Here is a 17,073-nt window from a genome sequence, read left to right as displayed (position 1 = left end):
TGGTATCTGCATATGGTTCTGGGGAACTGGAGTCACGCTTCTGAACCACTGTTGGGAAAAAGACTCCAATTCACCAAAGTGTCTTTACTCAAACATCGCACTGAATTGGCATTTGATCTATGTCTTCTCAAAGTAGAAAGACCTTGTATCAGGAGGGGAGGGGATGGAGTTAGAGGCAGGCAAATGCTCAAGTATGGCAACAATCTACATGTGTGCCCATCAGACAAAATTATGTTTGTTGTATTGCCTACTCTGGATATGCAGAGAGAATTCTTCCTTTAAACCCTTCCCCTCAAAAAACTCTAGTGTATTCATATCTGTCATTTTCAAAATAGTAGCTCAAGATGAGGTAAAAGCCAAAGTATTCAAAACTGTGGTGTATGAAACACATACTTGCTAACAGAGAACTGCATGTTACAGGGAAGTTATTTTCCCTCAGTCTCTTTAGGACTAAAGATGGCTCAGCCTGCCACCTTGTGGAAACATATTTACATGTTTGTCAGGAATTCTTGAACATAGTAGTCTCCCGTCATTATTTATTTACTTCATTTATACTCTGAGATCTTACATTATTCTCCTTTTCAGCTTCTGGGATAGTCTCTGGATTTTCAGGGATAGTCTCTGGATTTTCATTAAAATACATGCCTGCCGCAAAGCCTTGAAGCAGCTTGTTGCTTAACACAGCTTAACAGTTCTGTGCGTGAAATGCAGAGCACATGTGATGTTTTACTGCAAAATTCCAGAACTATGAAGGATGCGTACACTACCTAGCATAATCTTTATTATGTTAAGCAAAAACATCTTTAGTGGCTGAGAAAGGTGTCACTTCTTTTAGAACCCTATTTACTGCTATTAAACCTATTGATAGATAGTAATTAAATAATTTCATACTCTAATTTTCCCTTTAAGTTCTTTAAGGAATGGTGAATTTCAGGTAAGGAGTAGAGGGTGCTGAAATATTTCCCCATGTTTCTGAGTATTGCCATTTTTATGTTAAATCTGTGTTCACTTATATTTCTACCTGTTAGTTCTATGTAAACAGCAGAATGGTATTGTTGACTTATTTCATGGCCTTGTAGCCCAACTGTGTACATGTGTACACACTTGTGTGCACAAAGAAACACATTTCCCTTTGCATATTGAAGTTTGTATTATGCATCTTATGAAATGGGCTCTAGCCCATAAAGGCATTATGGTACAATCAAATCAATCTTTTAGTCTATGAGGTACCACAACGCTTCTTGTGTTTAGTACAGAAGACTAACATGGCTACTCCAGCAGCAATATCAAATCATAAATAAAAACTTTAATAATCTTTCTTTTTCATGTTGGTTTATGAAATAATCAGATTCCATTTCTATTTAAGAATAATTTCACACATCAGGTACCTTACATGAATTTTAACATTTAGACATAAGTATTGTGCTGTATATGTTGCACAAAAAAGCACAGATGAATATACTACTGTTCCACAGGAAATAGTATATATATGAATTATGTTGGTAATTACAAATCTTTCTTGGAATGTCATGCACAGTTCTTTGAGTATGCTAAAATTAGTGTCAACAATTTTTAGTGCTTCCCCCTATAAACAGTGTAAGGGAAGTACACATTATATTGGTTGTATTTAGAGGTATTGCTCAAATAAAATGAGCTTTGAATACCTGATTATTTTTCTTAATCAAATAGTCAGGAACATAGGATACTTCTATAATTTTATTTAGAGACATGTCAAAACAGATATACTAATTACATTCTATTAGGACATTAGAAAATTTTTTGGAAAACCCAGATTGCTGACTGAAAACTGTCTGAACAATGGCTTGGTAAAGTTTTTTCTCCGTAGTGGGTCTGTCCTGTATGCTTTTGACCTGCTTTAACTTGTTTTTGAATGTCTCCAGATCCAATAGAGAGTAATATTTTAAGTCATTTTTTGAGGTATGCTTCATAGCTTAGCATATATAGATGTGATCAGAACATCAGTGTGCTTTGCCCAGATCTAAGGTGTGTATGATGGCCTGATTTAAGGAGATAATATTTTCAGTATTGTACACCATGTAAGAGATGAGTATTTAGATGCGTACTTAGTTTACTGAGTCTTTTACTATTACAGAAACTGAGATGTGCAGTAAGAATCCTGTGAATGTTTTTTAGAATTTCCTCCTCAATCACCAATGAATGCCAGGGGGAGCTATTTCCAAATAGAAGCTCTATTCTTCCTGTTCTGTGGAACAGCTTTTCAGGAGTTCTCACAGTCTTCAGAATCAACTGTTGGTATAATACACTGCCTGACCACAAATGACAGAAATGCAAATTCTGCAGCAGCTAAAATTATTTGTACAGTTTTTATCCATTTTCTCTGCTGTTATATGCAGCTTCTTTGTTCCTTGTCCTACACATATCCAAAACACATGTTGTGAAAGTAGCTTACACCTTCCGCCTTAATTCTGGAATGACAGTATACCCTTGTTACTTCAGCTAATGGCACTTACTGGTATTGCCAGCTGTTGAAGAATTCTTAATAAATATACCTTTGTTTCACACTAAATCTGTTGACAGACATCTGGTGGAAAAGAAATTCCTTTGAATAGTACACGAATGAGAGGATTGAGAACAATAGTGCAGAAAGTTTCCTTAATTTTCCAAGTTTCCATCTGCTGTGATCCTGTGAACAACATTAATAGAAAAAAATTACTTTCATTTCATTTTGATGATTGAGCTTATCCTTTTGCAATAGAAAGACAACCTCATGTATACAGGGCTTTTTTGGTAGAAAAAGTGACTCTGCGCAGATTTCGGTAGATCTAACCTCACGTGTTTGTATACTGCCAAAAAAACAAGGTTGCTATTTATATAGCTGGGAGACTAGTACTTCATTTTTTACCTATAAATTTCTATAAAATGTTGAAATAGAAATTAAATGAGACTGCCATTATATTTCTGTTATCATTGTGTTGTTCTTTCATACATATTATGTTTTGTGTTTGTAATGGCTTTTACATGCATTGTCCATCTGCCACTGTCCTGATACACCCTTAGGGCTTGACCTTATTGTGGAATGGTGTTCTACCTTCACTATGGACTGGAAGTCACTTGCAGGGGCACTTTGATGTTGATATTATCTAGATAACACTTGAAGCCTGTTGTTCCATTGGGGGTGGGACCACTGCATCTTGTTTCATGGGATTCTTTCCTGTTGGGAAATATGGTTGGTGGTGACATTCTGCTGCATCCTCCATATACCTTTCTCAGTGAAACCAGAGGCCCCTTGCAGTATTGCAGTGACCCTTCAATGCTTCAGTGCCTGAAGCATAGCTGTATTAGTTATGGCCAGATGATGGCTGCTGTTCTGTTCATGGGACTGAAGAGAAATGCAGTGTTGGGAGAGAAAGGTGGCCCCAGTTGGGGGAAGGAGAGGAACAATTATTTTTTTTAAAGTAATCCATCATTTGGCCTTGTTAGCCATAATGGCTAACTTCCATGTTCTGAGGCAATGTACCTCTGCCTACCAGTTGCTGGGGTAAACCTTTAATCTATATTTGTAGGTCTCCCAGTGCATCTCATTGACCTCTGTGGGAAACAGGGTGCTGGACTAGATGAATCTGTGGTCCGTTCCTTTAGGACTGTCCCTGCATTCTCTGTTTTTCATCAGATTATTCCAAATTTACCGTGTTGGTTAAATTTTTGTGTTGTTTGCTGCTATCTGAATTCCCAAGTTTGTTTTTTAAAATTCTAGGTATATGCAGAAAACTGCACAAACCGTTACTGCCCCCTTTCTTATAACATTATTCTTATAATGGAGACTGTCTCATTTTCCTATAATGGAGACTGTCTCATTGAAATCCAGAAAGCTTTGTGTAAAAACAAAAACAAATAAAAACATTACCGACTAATAAAAATGAACATTTTAAAATTTAATCTCAATTTTAATTTGCCGGTATAAAAAGAACTTTTCTAAAAATAATGTACATTCATTTTAATATATTCTTTTAAAATTCTGCTATAGTGTATTTAGTAATGGCATTTAGGTTTACTAAAATATGATTCAGGGACATCTGTAGTTGTGTATGTGTGTGTGTTCATTCCAGCTCCTATTATAACAGCCAAGTTTATGACATAACTTTAAGGTTTGTAATAGGAAAAGGGTGGGCGTTAGTAAAGAATTAAGTCATTTCATGGTTAAGAAAAACCCTTTTATTTCAGTTTTTCTGTTTAAGTATTCAAAACAAGTGCTTTTATTTTGGATGCTACAGTGTTTTGTAAAATGGAATAGATAAATTCTCCTAAATTCCCAATATTTTCTGTTTTTAATATTACATTTTCATATTTTTATTCTGCCATTTCTCCAAAGAATCACAGGAATGTATACATATCCCCTCTGCAATTCTAATAAGACCAATTCCCTTATTCTGAAGACAGTTTTCCTTAGCCCTTTAACCTAGCCACTGTAAATAAGAATTTGACGTGTTTCTATCACAAATTTTAATGATTGTGTTATTTTTTTTCCCTAGGATCTGGAGGTAGTGTATTCTTATTTACATGGAATGGAAGCCTTGTCAAATCTGAGAGAACACCAGCTCAGGTATGACGTCCAATGTTAATATGCCATCCCATGGTGGCTGGTGGTAGTTATGTGTTACATTGTTATTCTTTATAAGATGGAAGATGAATATTTATGTTTTTCGGCAACAGAATAATAAATGTTTTGAGTATTGGACTAATAGCAGAGACCAGGAATTAGGCATAATGTAAAAGACCATCCAGGCATGATGCCTGGGGTGATCTTCCAGTTCTTTTTTGCATTTTAAGTTGATTTTTTGAAAAACCTGCTCTCCTGAAATTAAACTTCACAGATTTGGGATGAAGATGAATTTTAGGCAGTGTCTTCGTGATGTCAACTGATGTCATGAATTATTAATTTAATCAAAATTAATCTGTACTCTCTCTTTAACCGCTGGTGATTAACCAAGTGGCTCAGAGATGAACATATGAAACTGCCTTATATTGAATCAGACCCTGGATCCATCAAAGTCAGTATTGTCTACTCAGACTGGCAGCGGCTCTCCAGGGTCTCAAGCTGAGGTTTTTCATGCCTACTTGCCTGGCCCCTTTTTAGTTGGAGATGTCAGGGATTGAACCTGGGACCTTCTGCATACCAAGCAGATGCTCTACCACTGAGCCACTGTCCCTCCCATGCAAGAAGATGCAAGAAGTGTCAGCCATATTTATTTAAATGTCCTGTAAGGTATGGTAATAACATAATAAATTATTTTAGTGTTTTTATATTTGAATTTTGGTATTTATTGATGCCTGTCATAATGCTCTGATCAAGCTATGTTGGAGAAATTATTGACATAAAGTGTATGTGTTTGTGTGTGAGTGTGAGAGAGAGAGTAAAACAGCTCTCAGGCTTGCACTGTGGAATATTGTAATTTGCTAATAACTATTCTCAAATGCAAAGTGGGAAAAATGGCTTCTTCTGGAAACTGCCTGATACTTAGCTGTGAAAAATCCACTAAGAAGTGTTGGGCCACATATTAAAAAAGGAAGTAAATGTTCCTTCATTATCTGTCATCAATTTTATCTTGTACTTAATTGGAACAAGTGTATCCTGAGAGTTGTGTTCTTATGAAATTAACTTTTTAATTAAAATAGTTTGCTTCAATGTAGGTTATAAGTAAAGTATTTAATTGCTGTCATGCATCTCTATAGAGAAGGAAGCTGGTGGGAATTGAATCTGTTAAACACTCTTAGAAGTCTCTTAACTCCTGATATGTGAATGGAAATATTTTAGATTAATGCTGTTAAGTATATTTAGCAATTCCAAACAGAATCCACGTTTTACAGTTGCCTTCTGAAATAGAATGCATTTTTTTTTTACTGGAATGTCTGTGTTCCAATAGCTGCCTTGATATATCTTACCCTTATATGAAGCTTGACAAAACCGCCATAGTTTCTGCATTTTCCCTCCCCAAACTGTTATCTGCATGAACTTTGAGGAGAAATACAGCTTTATTGGGGTTCAGATTTTAATAGCCTGATCATAAAAATTTTTCATAGGAAAACTGAAAATAAATATAGTGACATGAAATTAAGAACCATAGCTGCTGATAGAAGTGGCACTGGGGAATCTTAAATTTCTGTCACAAATCTCAAAGGCTGTAATCTGTTTGTTCATCTTCTGATAAATCTTTTGAGGGAGATTTATTTGCCTACCCTGGAATAGTAGGAATAAACAAAGTAAGTGAACATAGTAATTTTTTCTGGGCTAATATGTGACTTGTAACTCATACATTACTTGAAAGACTTTTATTTACTTTGGAAGATCCCCTGCTATAGACAAATAAGAATCTGCCTGAAATTGAAGAGGAACCATTTTAATATTGGTAATAGTCTAGTACAGGGATGTCAAACTCATTTGTTATGAGGGCTGTATCTGACATAAATGAGACTTTGTTGGATCGGGCCATGTCGGGTTGGGCCAAGCCATTCCAGGCCATGTGTGTACCTATTTAAGATTAAGTAGCAGAGAGATAAATTTTATAAAGAACACAAACACAAATATATTTTTTAAAAAACTTAAAACATGCTTAAAATGTTAGCACATTGGTTTTAATAATAATAATAATAATTTTATTCTTATATCCTGCCCTCCCCCGCCGAAGCGGGCTCAGGGCGGCTCACATGACATGGTTTACACCATGATTACACTAAAATCCATCAATACATTAAAACAATTAAAATAGTTAGATACAATTCAGAATTAAGTTAATTAAAAATTAACAATTAAAGATGCTTTCTTTGTATTTCTCCCATGGGACCCAGGGAACTGGGCAAAGGAAACTCTGACTCTTTCCTTCCTTCCCCAGGGGAATGGGGAGGAGGATCCTCAGTCAATAGAAGGAAGAGAGGCTTGGCTCAGTAGCTCTGTTGTTCAATTGAGAGAGCCTGGCAAAGTAAGCTATTCGTCTCCCCTTCCTCCCCAAGGGAGGAGCCACAGCCAATGGAGAACATAGAGGTTTGCCTCTGTGGATCCTGTGCAATTGAGCAAGCCTTCCAGAGCAAGTTGTTATGCAGAAGGAAGCAAGATATAGGGAAAAGGAAGCAGATGACAGCCAGTTGCTCGGGGGCCTGATAGGAACCCTTCGGGGGCCTAATTCAGCCCCCAAACTGCATGTTTGACACCCTGATCTAGTATATGTGGCATATTTCTTTATTCCTGTCCTCCAATTATACCATTTTAATTTCCAGGTCTGCTTTACATAAACATGTCAGAATTTGGGTGCAGGTCATTGAAATACATAATCATTTTATTTCCTGAAAATAAGGTTGCAAATTATATCTTTTGACTTTTTCAGAAGAATTCTTCTAGACATATTGTTCTGTTAAAATGTTTAAAGGGAAATTTTATTTTAGGGATATACAGCATTTTAATGAAAGCTTCTTCAGATTTAGAAAATTAATTAGTAACATAAGAAGTGATGAAACCTTGACTTCTGAGATGTCATCTGTAAAGATGTGATGGCCTGGGGGAAAAACACCTCAAGAAGAATTCAAAAACAAAACTTTGAGAAAAAAATTTCCATCGGAAAAAGTGGGGAGTATTGGGGAAAAAAAACCCTCAATTGAAATAGTTTCTCTTTTGGAATGAGGAAAGTTGTACTCTAAGTGTGGTGTGAAAATTTTTATATAAAACAATTTACAACATTTAATAATTCCAGTGTGTACTGGAGATCAATACTGGAAGAATCTTTATTTTAAAATGATTGATTTTGTCAATAGTTAATATGCTGTGTATATGATAATGCACTGTTGAAAACTTCAGTGTTACAAAGCTTGACAGTAGATGAATATGCTGCTAGCTGTATTATGAGTATGAGTGTACAAATAACACACTTTACAACAAAATTTTTCAAATACTACCTGTGAGATGACAAAAATAAAGATTAGTTATGGTAGTATAGAATGCAGCCATTTGCAACTCTCTCTTTAGTATGGGGAATACTTAATGTCGTGCTTATAGAAGATGATGGTATTTATACTTTCAAATTTCTTAAAAGTGCCAAGTAATACAAATTTATATGCCAACTCAGTTTTAAATGATTCATGTTTTGTTGCTAAAATGTTAAAATAACTTTAGTTGATAAAGTTAAATATTGCATCTCCTTCATTTTCTGGCAACATATTCCACTTTTCCTCAGGAAAAGATGTTCTCCTTCCCATGGCTTCAGCATCTGTGGAAGCTGTACATATCTATATATCTGGAGCTCTTCAGTTCCAAGTAGACTCTTATGATCCAGGGAGGGTTGAGGGCTTTTCAAATGCAACGAAAAGTCATTCAAGTCACCTGTGATTTCCAAATCCAGGGTTCCCAGCCTCCCACTGAGGGTGGAGTTTCCCCCGGTTTTGGGGCCCCCAGTTCTGTGCCAATGGATTGAGGCCCCAAAACTGGGGGAACCTCCAGTCCCTTGCAGGAGGCTGGAAACCCTAGATTTGGAAGCCACAGGTAACTTGAAAGACTTTTCTTTGCACTGGAAAAAACTTCACCCCTCTCCTTGGATCATAAGAGTTTACTTGGAACTGAAAAGTTCCAGATGTATAGATATGTACATTTTCCAAAAATTCTGGAGCCATGGGAGTGAGAACATCTTTTCCTGAGGAAAAATGGAATATATTATCAGAAAATGAAATAGATGGGCAAAGCGTATGTGAAAAACTTCCCCCTGCTGGAACCCAGGTAAGACCTGGTAACCCTATCCAGGTCACAGATTAGTACTAGAAAAGTTAATGTTTGTTTATTTACCATGTTTGGGTGTGTGCCGTTTACATTATTTTCCTTTACATATTACACAGGGGGTTCTGCCTTTGATTCCTTTTGTTTTTACATGCCATTCTCAAATGTTTCTCATGCCATTCTGTTGAAGAAAGCATCTGGATTGCTTCCAATGGACCTACAAATAGTTTCTCATTTCCTGTCTAGCTGTTATCTATTAGAAATTTTTTTTCTTGCTGTCTTTACAATAAAATCCTTGCTTCTGATGAATTATGAGAATTATCTGAGAATGAACATAGCAGTGCTATACAGTTTGGTTCTAAGCACATCTTAGAAAAGCACAAACAGAACACAGTCTTCTAAAGAAAACGTAAAGAGAAACTGCTGAAGGGTAAACATACAGCGACAGTAGCTTTTATCAGCATGCACTGCTTTAGATTGGATAGTAACTGTAACAACGTAAGAGTAAGGTAACTGCCAACAGTGCACAGATTTGTGGAAAATATAAAATTGCTGAAGTATATTATTTTGAAAGCTAGATACATGAACATGTGATTGCTATATGGTTTAGAATGTTTGATAAGCAAAGGTTTTAATTATAAATGGTAAAAAGAGTAAATGGTAAACTTTCTGTCGTTACAGAATGATGTGTGAAACAGTGAGATACGAGAGGCATGAAGCAAATGAAGTTCTGTACTAGTAAGTGTGATCTTAGTTTTTATATCATATTTGCTTAGGTGACAGTTTGTAGATTCACGTTGTATGATTTTTATGTAGAGCGCCAACTTAATTTGCATGAAGGAATTCAGCTTTCTGCAGCTGATGAAAAGGCTGCAGTTTTATCCTATCATGCTTAAGAGAGAAACGTTTCTGTAGCTAGTTCTGGCCACATAGTACCTCTGTTTTGCTTAGTAATTCAGTGATGTTTCTTGTGACGGAACCGGCCCGATTCTGCCTTCAGACCCGGTCCCGCCAGCTCCCTATTGAGTCGCCAACTCCTGGAGGGAGCTATTTCTCCTCCTGCCCCTTGGGCTCGCTGCCACCACCTGCTCAGTCCCGGGGTTCAGATTGAGAGGAACAGGACTCCCAATCCCCCTCTCCAGCTGTGAGGCTAGGCCTCCAGGTCCTCTGCCACCCTGTACTTGGGTTTCACAGAGACCTCAGCACTTCTTTGGGGCACCCCTGGAGGATTGGCACCTTATCCAACTGCATGCCTTCCCCCTTCCCTGGGGCCCCCTTCCTAAAAACAGCATGGTCTAAAGCGGTCTGGGGATCTATGTGGTACAGAGATTGACTGCCAGCATTTAAAACAGAAAAAACATTTATTTAAAAGAGAAAAATATAGGAAAAGAAAAACAAAACAAAAACAGTTGCAGCTACAAAATTAGCACAGCACAGCACACAGCATAACAAAGAAAAGTTGATTATAAACGCATCCTGCTGGCCCTGATCTAAACTTGCCCTGTCTTGTGAATTACTTACTTAGTCCGCCTGCCTGGGGGCCTCCCCGGCAGGAGCCTCCATTGCTCACCACATGCTCGCTCGAGCCCCAGTTCAAATCTGGCTTCTCTTCCTGCCTAACACATGCAAGCAACAATAGCACTTCCTGCCTCTCTAGGAGATTTTCCCCCTAGCGTTGTTGGTTTGGCTCTGGAAGGGAGGGGGGGGAGTGAGGGGAAGGCTACAAAGCCGGCTGAGGGATTTACTGACCCCTGCCAAATGAAGCACCACCACTGCCTAAAATGGCGTTTCTCCACAATTCTCCTTTGGAAAAGTGAGAAATTTATGTCTATTGGTTCTAATGGTGGTTTTTAAGTTCAGCTTTTAGGTGAAATATGTAGTAGTTGCTCCTCGCAGTGCTGTGGCAGAATGAGAAAGAAACTTAGCTGCAAATTTCAAAGGATTAGTAGAGGGAGGGCAGTGGTGAGCTGGTTGCATGCATATAGCTCACGTTTCATTTTCTCCTCTTGTTGTTTGTGGCAGCCATTGCTTACTTTGAAATTGAGAGTCTCTAAATTCAAAGTCATGGCCTCATTATAGTAGCCAGTTTACCTTTGACCCAAAAACATTGTGACAGTCTCTTCCCCTTAACTGTAGCATGCTCTATGATCCATCATGGTGGTTGTTTGATTTGGATTTGGGAGCAGACTACTACCTGAAAATTTTTAAAACTGCAACACCTACCAGTAAGTTTGACTTCTGGCTGCTACAGTTTCTAAACATGAAAATAATTTTGGAAACATGCTTAGTGTACCTGTTTCTTTTCCTTCCTCAAGGATGCAGATTGCTGTATATGAAGTACCAGAGAATGGATTATGATGTCCTTGACTTTTGTGTGCACCCTGGTTTTCCATTACACACATTTATGCCTTTGATCTGTTGTAGTGGTTCTATGATGATACAAACTGACTCAGAGTATAGAGTGGTCTGTATATGCTAGTAATTTGATCTGAGGGTGAAAGAATTGAAGATGGTTGATTTTTCATGGACAGATTGCTAATTTGGGTTTAGACAAGGGGTGGCCACATGCATATTCTGTATTGTGTGTCTCTAAACCCCTCCCCTGCCCAGTCACCTGACATGGAGAAGTCATTTGTCTCTTTAAATCACTTTTCCAAACCAAACCAGCCACTGGCTTGGAGAATGCATTTAAAGTTTATGTTGCTTTGACATTTATTCTTTGTGTGTGGCTCTTAAGCAAGTTTAGGCACCCCTGGTTTAGACTCACAGACTCTGCAGGGGTAGGGGCTCTATTAAAATGATCTGCCCCTTGAGCCCTGCTCTAGGGGATTTTCCTATTGATATGGTTGGTGCTCCTAGTGGTGACCTGGTGGACTTCTGGAATGATGAGATGATCCAGTGGTTGTCATGATTGCTCCTAAGTACCCTCTCTCAAGCATTAGAGCCCAGGTAGCCGCTTGGTTTACTGAGTGGCTGCAGACAATGAAAAGACAAGATGGCTTCAGTGACAGTGGAGGAGAACTCAGAATGAACCTAGTAGGGTGTAGACAGAAGCTTATTTTAAAACAAACTCTGGTGATGATGGCAGCACTCCCAAAACCCGCCCCCCCCACCACACACACTTCCCCATCACCATTGCTTCTGCACAGTATAGGTCAAGTGTTCCATGTGGTCAGAGGCGTGTTGGGATCTGGCCCTCAGGTGGTAGTGGACTGCTTGGTGACCTTTTGTGACCATTTTGCTTAATACTTTGCAGATACAATCTCTTCATCCATTTCAACTTGGTCTCTACATTAGCAGTGGCAGAATCAGATGGTGCGAGTGCATCTGTCTGGTTGTTTGAGATACTTTAAAGCTTCTGAGGACGTGAGCAGGATCCTTGGGGGTTTGAGGCTTATCACCTGTTTGTATGACCTTTGCCCTTCCTGGCTAATTAATTCTTCCAGGGGTGGTGGTGATTGGGTATGAGAGGTAGTTAATAGCTCCTTGAGAGAGAGGGTGGTGAATCTAACCTTGAAATAGGCTGCAGTGCACCTACTTCTAAAGAAGCTCTGTTCAGTTTTCTTAAAAATCCCTAAAATAGAGTATAAACATTTACTATAGAGTGCATTTAATGTGTATCCTGTAAATGTATTGTGGAAATTTGCCACTGTCACTTTATAAAATAAGTGATTCTCCTTTAATGGACAATTTAATAGTGCTAGTCTCTATTAAGTGCATAAGGGCCTCTTTAGGCATTGCTTTGTCCTCAAGATTCTGGATGAGGGAAGATTGGTAGTCCAGGAAATCAAGATTCTTTATCAGTGTCAAAGAGATCCTCCTATTCAGATGAACATAGGAACTGTCATTTACTAAAGGACTTCAGCCTGCAGTGAGGAATATGGTGGCAGAGTATAGGGGCAGTTACTCTGCCAGTTAGATTAGGACATTAGATTAGGATCCTAGAGAATTTATTTCTTTATCAATAAAACATTACTAGTTATGTAAGAATACTAGAACTCATCTCAATTTCTACAACACATAAGAGACATTTGCAAGTGACATGCTATAAACTGAATCAACTCATGTGCCTTTATGGCAAACACCTTGTTGTAGCCTAGGTGATTAAGATACACACATTCAGACATACATGGAAACATTGCCAGCCATGGGCAGTCCACACCTGGCCACATTATTACAATACAAAAACCATTTCCTGACTAATTCCTTGTTCCCCTCCTCCCTTAGTCTAACAAAAGGTCTTCTTTCTTGAGTTCATGGAGAGTTTGCGTGCTCTATGCATGACAATCTTTTCACAGGGAAATCTGTTTCTATTTCAGTCAAAAGGAATTTCTTTTCCTGGAAGCACAACTTGGAAGTGGCAGTGGGGCTGCTGTTGTGATCAGCTGGGGCAACCAGCCTTTTGCTAGGCAGAGGAATTTCTCTGGAAATGAGTTTTCTCCACAACTCAGTTTGGATGTGGTTCTCGGGGAGGCCTTCGTTCCAACATCAATGAGACATGACCAGGCAAATTTCAGGACCTCTAGGTAGATATGGAAGAGCATGGAAAACATACTTGGAGAAACAAACAAATAAAACAGCAATAATAGGTGCTTTTTCCCTTTAAAGCTTTCTTTGGTTGTCCACAAATTGCTATAACTTGAGTCCAACCCTGTTGAGATAGGGTTGCACACATTAGCTAAATTACCACACTTGCTTTGGACAGGAGACTTCCGCCTCCTCACATGGAGTTTCAGTTTGACAAGGTCTCTACCCTTCCAGTGTTAAAGGGCAGATTTCATACACCATACATTATGCAGAACACAAATTCACAATACAAACCTATGTATCACCTCTCATGATTCAGGCTAGTGCATATCTATATAGAAAACGAGCACCCAGGGGTTCATGAGAGGCTTTTTATTTTTGTTGCAACAGATATGAATCTTAAAATAGAAACATAAAATTGTGCACAAAATTAGGAGCTCCAAAAAGGAATTACCAGAGTTGGAGTTACCCCTGGATTATGAAAATGGTCACAAAAAGGGAAGGAAAACTTCAAAAACAAACACAAAACAAAACTGAGGCCTCAATAGAACAATGCCAGCTTTAACATACATGTATGCGAGGGTTCAGACCCAAAATGATTAGAGAACTGGATTAGAGAATTTAAACCATTGGACATCAGTGGGGTGTTCAAGTTCCACTGAACCGCATTTTCCTCCGTGTCAGCTTATCCAAAATTTGTTCTGTGCTTCTCACATAGGTATGAGAGTTGGGTTTCAATAAACTTTTAACAACAAAAATCCTAAAAGCAAATAATAGTTAATCCTTAAACAATTCTTAGCAGACATACCAGTAATTCTTAAAATTACTATATAATAATGATGCACTAAACTTTAATTGCAGATCCCAATTTTCTTCATATATAACAAAACAATCCTGGAAAGCAAATTCTGGTTAATACACCTTGACAAAGAAGGTTGAATTAACAGAGAGACAGAAACTTAAAACAATTGAATGGAAATGTGTTATCCAGTAGCAAGCCTGGCCAGGACTGGAGACTGGATTGAAACACAAAATCAAGCAGAATTGGAGTCCTACCATGGTAAGAACATGAAACATAGAAAGAATTTTCTGAACAAAACACTCAGAAAAAGTCAAGCTCTAACAATATACTATTGTTGGAGGCATAAAATATGATAGATAAGCATATAGATGCCTCTTTGGTGTAGAGAGCCAGTTTGGTGTAGTGGTTAAGTGTGCGGACTCTTATCTGGAAGAACCGGGTTTGATTCCCCACTCCTCCACTTGCACCTGCTGGAATGGCCTTGGGTCAGCCATAGCTCTGGCAGAGGTTGTCCTTGAAAGGGCAGCTGCTGTGAGAGCCCTCTCCAGCCCCACCCACCTCACAGGGTGACTGTTGTGGGGGAGGAAGGTAAAGGAGATTGTGAGCCGCTCTGAGACTCTTCGGAGTGGAGGGCGGGATATAAATCCAATATCTTCTTCTTCTTCTTCTTCTTTCCACAAGTAAGAGGATCACCATTTAGCTGAATAGGAAGATTGATATGCACAGTTCATAGATGGAACATAACTATAAATGACATCAAGAGACCAAATGAAGATATATATTTGAGGAATGCAGAACATTATTAAAGTCCAGATTTCCAATGAAGACCAAGAGTTTTCAGGAATCCTGCCTACTAAATTATCAACAAATCTAGGAAAGGTATTTCCATAGGAAACATGACGCTGAGAATAACTGGATCACTGGTAAAACAAAGTATTAGTTTCTCAAGACTTAAGAGAGAAGATGCACAGTGAAAGGGCAGTTCCACCCAGGGAAGGGTATAGATGTTTCTCTATAACACATTATAACTTCAAATGAAAAGAGGTCTTGTGGAAACCAAATTTTGTGAGGCAGAACATCAAAACACTGTTCTTTTTAGAAAATAAAAACTCAGGACCAACATCAAAAGGAACCCCCGGATCCAAATGAATGAAAAATTGGGAAGTAGCCCAAAGTAAGACAGAAAAACTGCCAGATGCAACACCTGAAGACCACATGCTTCTGGTATGAGATGTACTTAACAAAAATCACAAGAGAAATAAAATTTCCAAAAGGTTGGATACTGTATTTCTTTAGCAGAATAGATGTTCCATATAAGCCCTAGATTGCAAATATAAATTTTAACCCATTATCTCAGATCAAAAAAACTTAACAAGAGATCTGTTAGGTGCACCATTTCTTTAAAACAAAGGAGATCACAATCTAAATATCTTATAAATATTCCCCTTAAAATTAAAGCTACAAAATCTAAGTACGAGGGAAACTGATAATGGCCACTAGAAGAATATTCTCATACTCAAAAGGTAAAGCAAAACAAAATAAATTATCAGAGGAATAGCTTCTAATCTAGAAGAACTCTTAGCCTCAAGGCAGTTTAAAGGCAGGGTCTTTTCTCTAGCAAAGAAAGATTAGCTGTAAGTGGAACTTTGGGATGCCAGCTCCAGGCTGGAGATTTCTGAATGTCTGAATCAAATTTGAAGATTACAAGGCATGCAGTTCATTTTCTTGGACACTTTCTTTCCCAGAGGCAGTAGCCTTAATGTTCTGGGCATTACATTATATTTTTGGGAGTGATCTCCAGGTTCCACCTGGAGACTGGCACCCTTGCAAAACAGTAGTGTTTTGAGCAAGCCAAGAAGCTTTCAAACTGGCTTGCTTATTTGAACGTATATACATCTTCCTTCCAGGCATCTAGAACTACTCATTTTGTTTGTGGAGGCATTCTTGCAGAATTTCAAAAGTTTGAATTTATATCTTTTAGACCCAAAATCAGGAGAATATGAGAATTCAGAAAAATATCTCAATTGTGCCTCCTCCCCTTTGATACCATGGGGCATATATATAAACACAAGATGGGGAAGGTGAGATATCTGCCTGGTGGGGGTTCAGATTTTACACTTCGTATTTCTACAATTAAGACTAAATTTGGGTAAGTGCCTTTTCTTTCCTAAAACAGCTAAAAATTGTCTGCAAAAGTTTTCGTAGCCAAAATCCAGTGAAAGTTGCTAGGACATAAATTCCTTGCAAAAGAGAAAACTTTGACTCTTTGCAAAGATGCTGGCAATTTACTTCTCTTAAGGAGACAGGATTAACTTTGTATCAGAGACAAGATTTTCTTTCCGATTATGAGAGGAGAAAATTCAAGCTCTAGATGTTTCCTTATTTGCATGTGAAAAAGATGACACCTGGAGTTTTCCATCAACTTAGTCACACAATTAAGATTTTCAAATCACCAAATTTCTTCTTTTTTCTGGTTCTGTTAAAGATTTCAGATTGAGTAAAGAGAAGAAGATTAGCATTCCTTCCCAATGGGGGAAGGGCAGGAAGGGAAAAGTCCCCTGTGCAAGCACCGGTTGTTTCCGACTCTGGGGTGACGTTGCTTTCACAACATTTTCATAGCAGACTTTTTTTTTTACGGGGTGGTTTGCCATTGCCTTCCCCAGTCATCAACACTTTCCCCCCAGCAACGCTGGGTGCTCATTTTACCAACCTCAGAAGGATGAAAGGCTGAGTCAACCTGGAGCCGACTACCTGAATTCAGCTTCCGCCGGAATCAAATTCAGGAAGTTGTGAGCAGAGCTTAGGACTGCAGTACTGCAGCTCTAACACTCTGCGCCACGGTGTTCTTGTGGGGGGAAGGGGAGGAGGACTGCAAATTTGCAATCTTTAACTTCCCTAAGCCAGGCTCCAATTTGGGGCTGATTTAGGCACTTTCTGTACATGCTCAGAGGCCTTTCCTTGAGCCTGAATTTATAGAACTGAAGCAGTAAATATTTAAGAAAACTAGTTT

At 38.4% G+C, this 17,073-nt stretch overlaps 1 protein-coding gene across 5 annotated transcripts in view; it reads left to right on the top strand.

Moving 5' to 3' along the window:
• RAPGEF2 (Rap guanine nucleotide exchange factor 2) overlaps positions 1-17,073 on the top strand; it is a 252,297-nt gene that overhangs the window by 62,715 nt on the left and 172,509 nt on the right. For all 5 annotated transcript variants that reach the window (XM_060246577.1, XM_060246578.1, XM_060246579.1 and 2 more), the window contains exons 2-3: positions 4,512-4,582; positions 9,416-9,472. In XM_060246577.1, the coding sequence (XP_060102560.1) occupies positions 4,512-4,582; positions 9,416-9,472 (128 nt within the window). The remainder of the gene's footprint in view (positions 1-4,511; positions 4,583-9,415; positions 9,473-17,073) is intronic.

The sequence above is a fragment of the Heteronotia binoei genome, chromosome 9, assembly GCF_032191835.1.
Source record: "Heteronotia binoei isolate CCM8104 ecotype False Entrance Well chromosome 9, APGP_CSIRO_Hbin_v1, whole genome shotgun sequence".
Lineage (NCBI taxonomy): Eukaryota > Metazoa > Chordata > Lepidosauria > Squamata > Gekkonidae > Heteronotia > Heteronotia binoei.
Note: the sequence above shows the minus strand (reverse complement) of the source record. Positions and strands in the feature narration are given on the sequence as shown.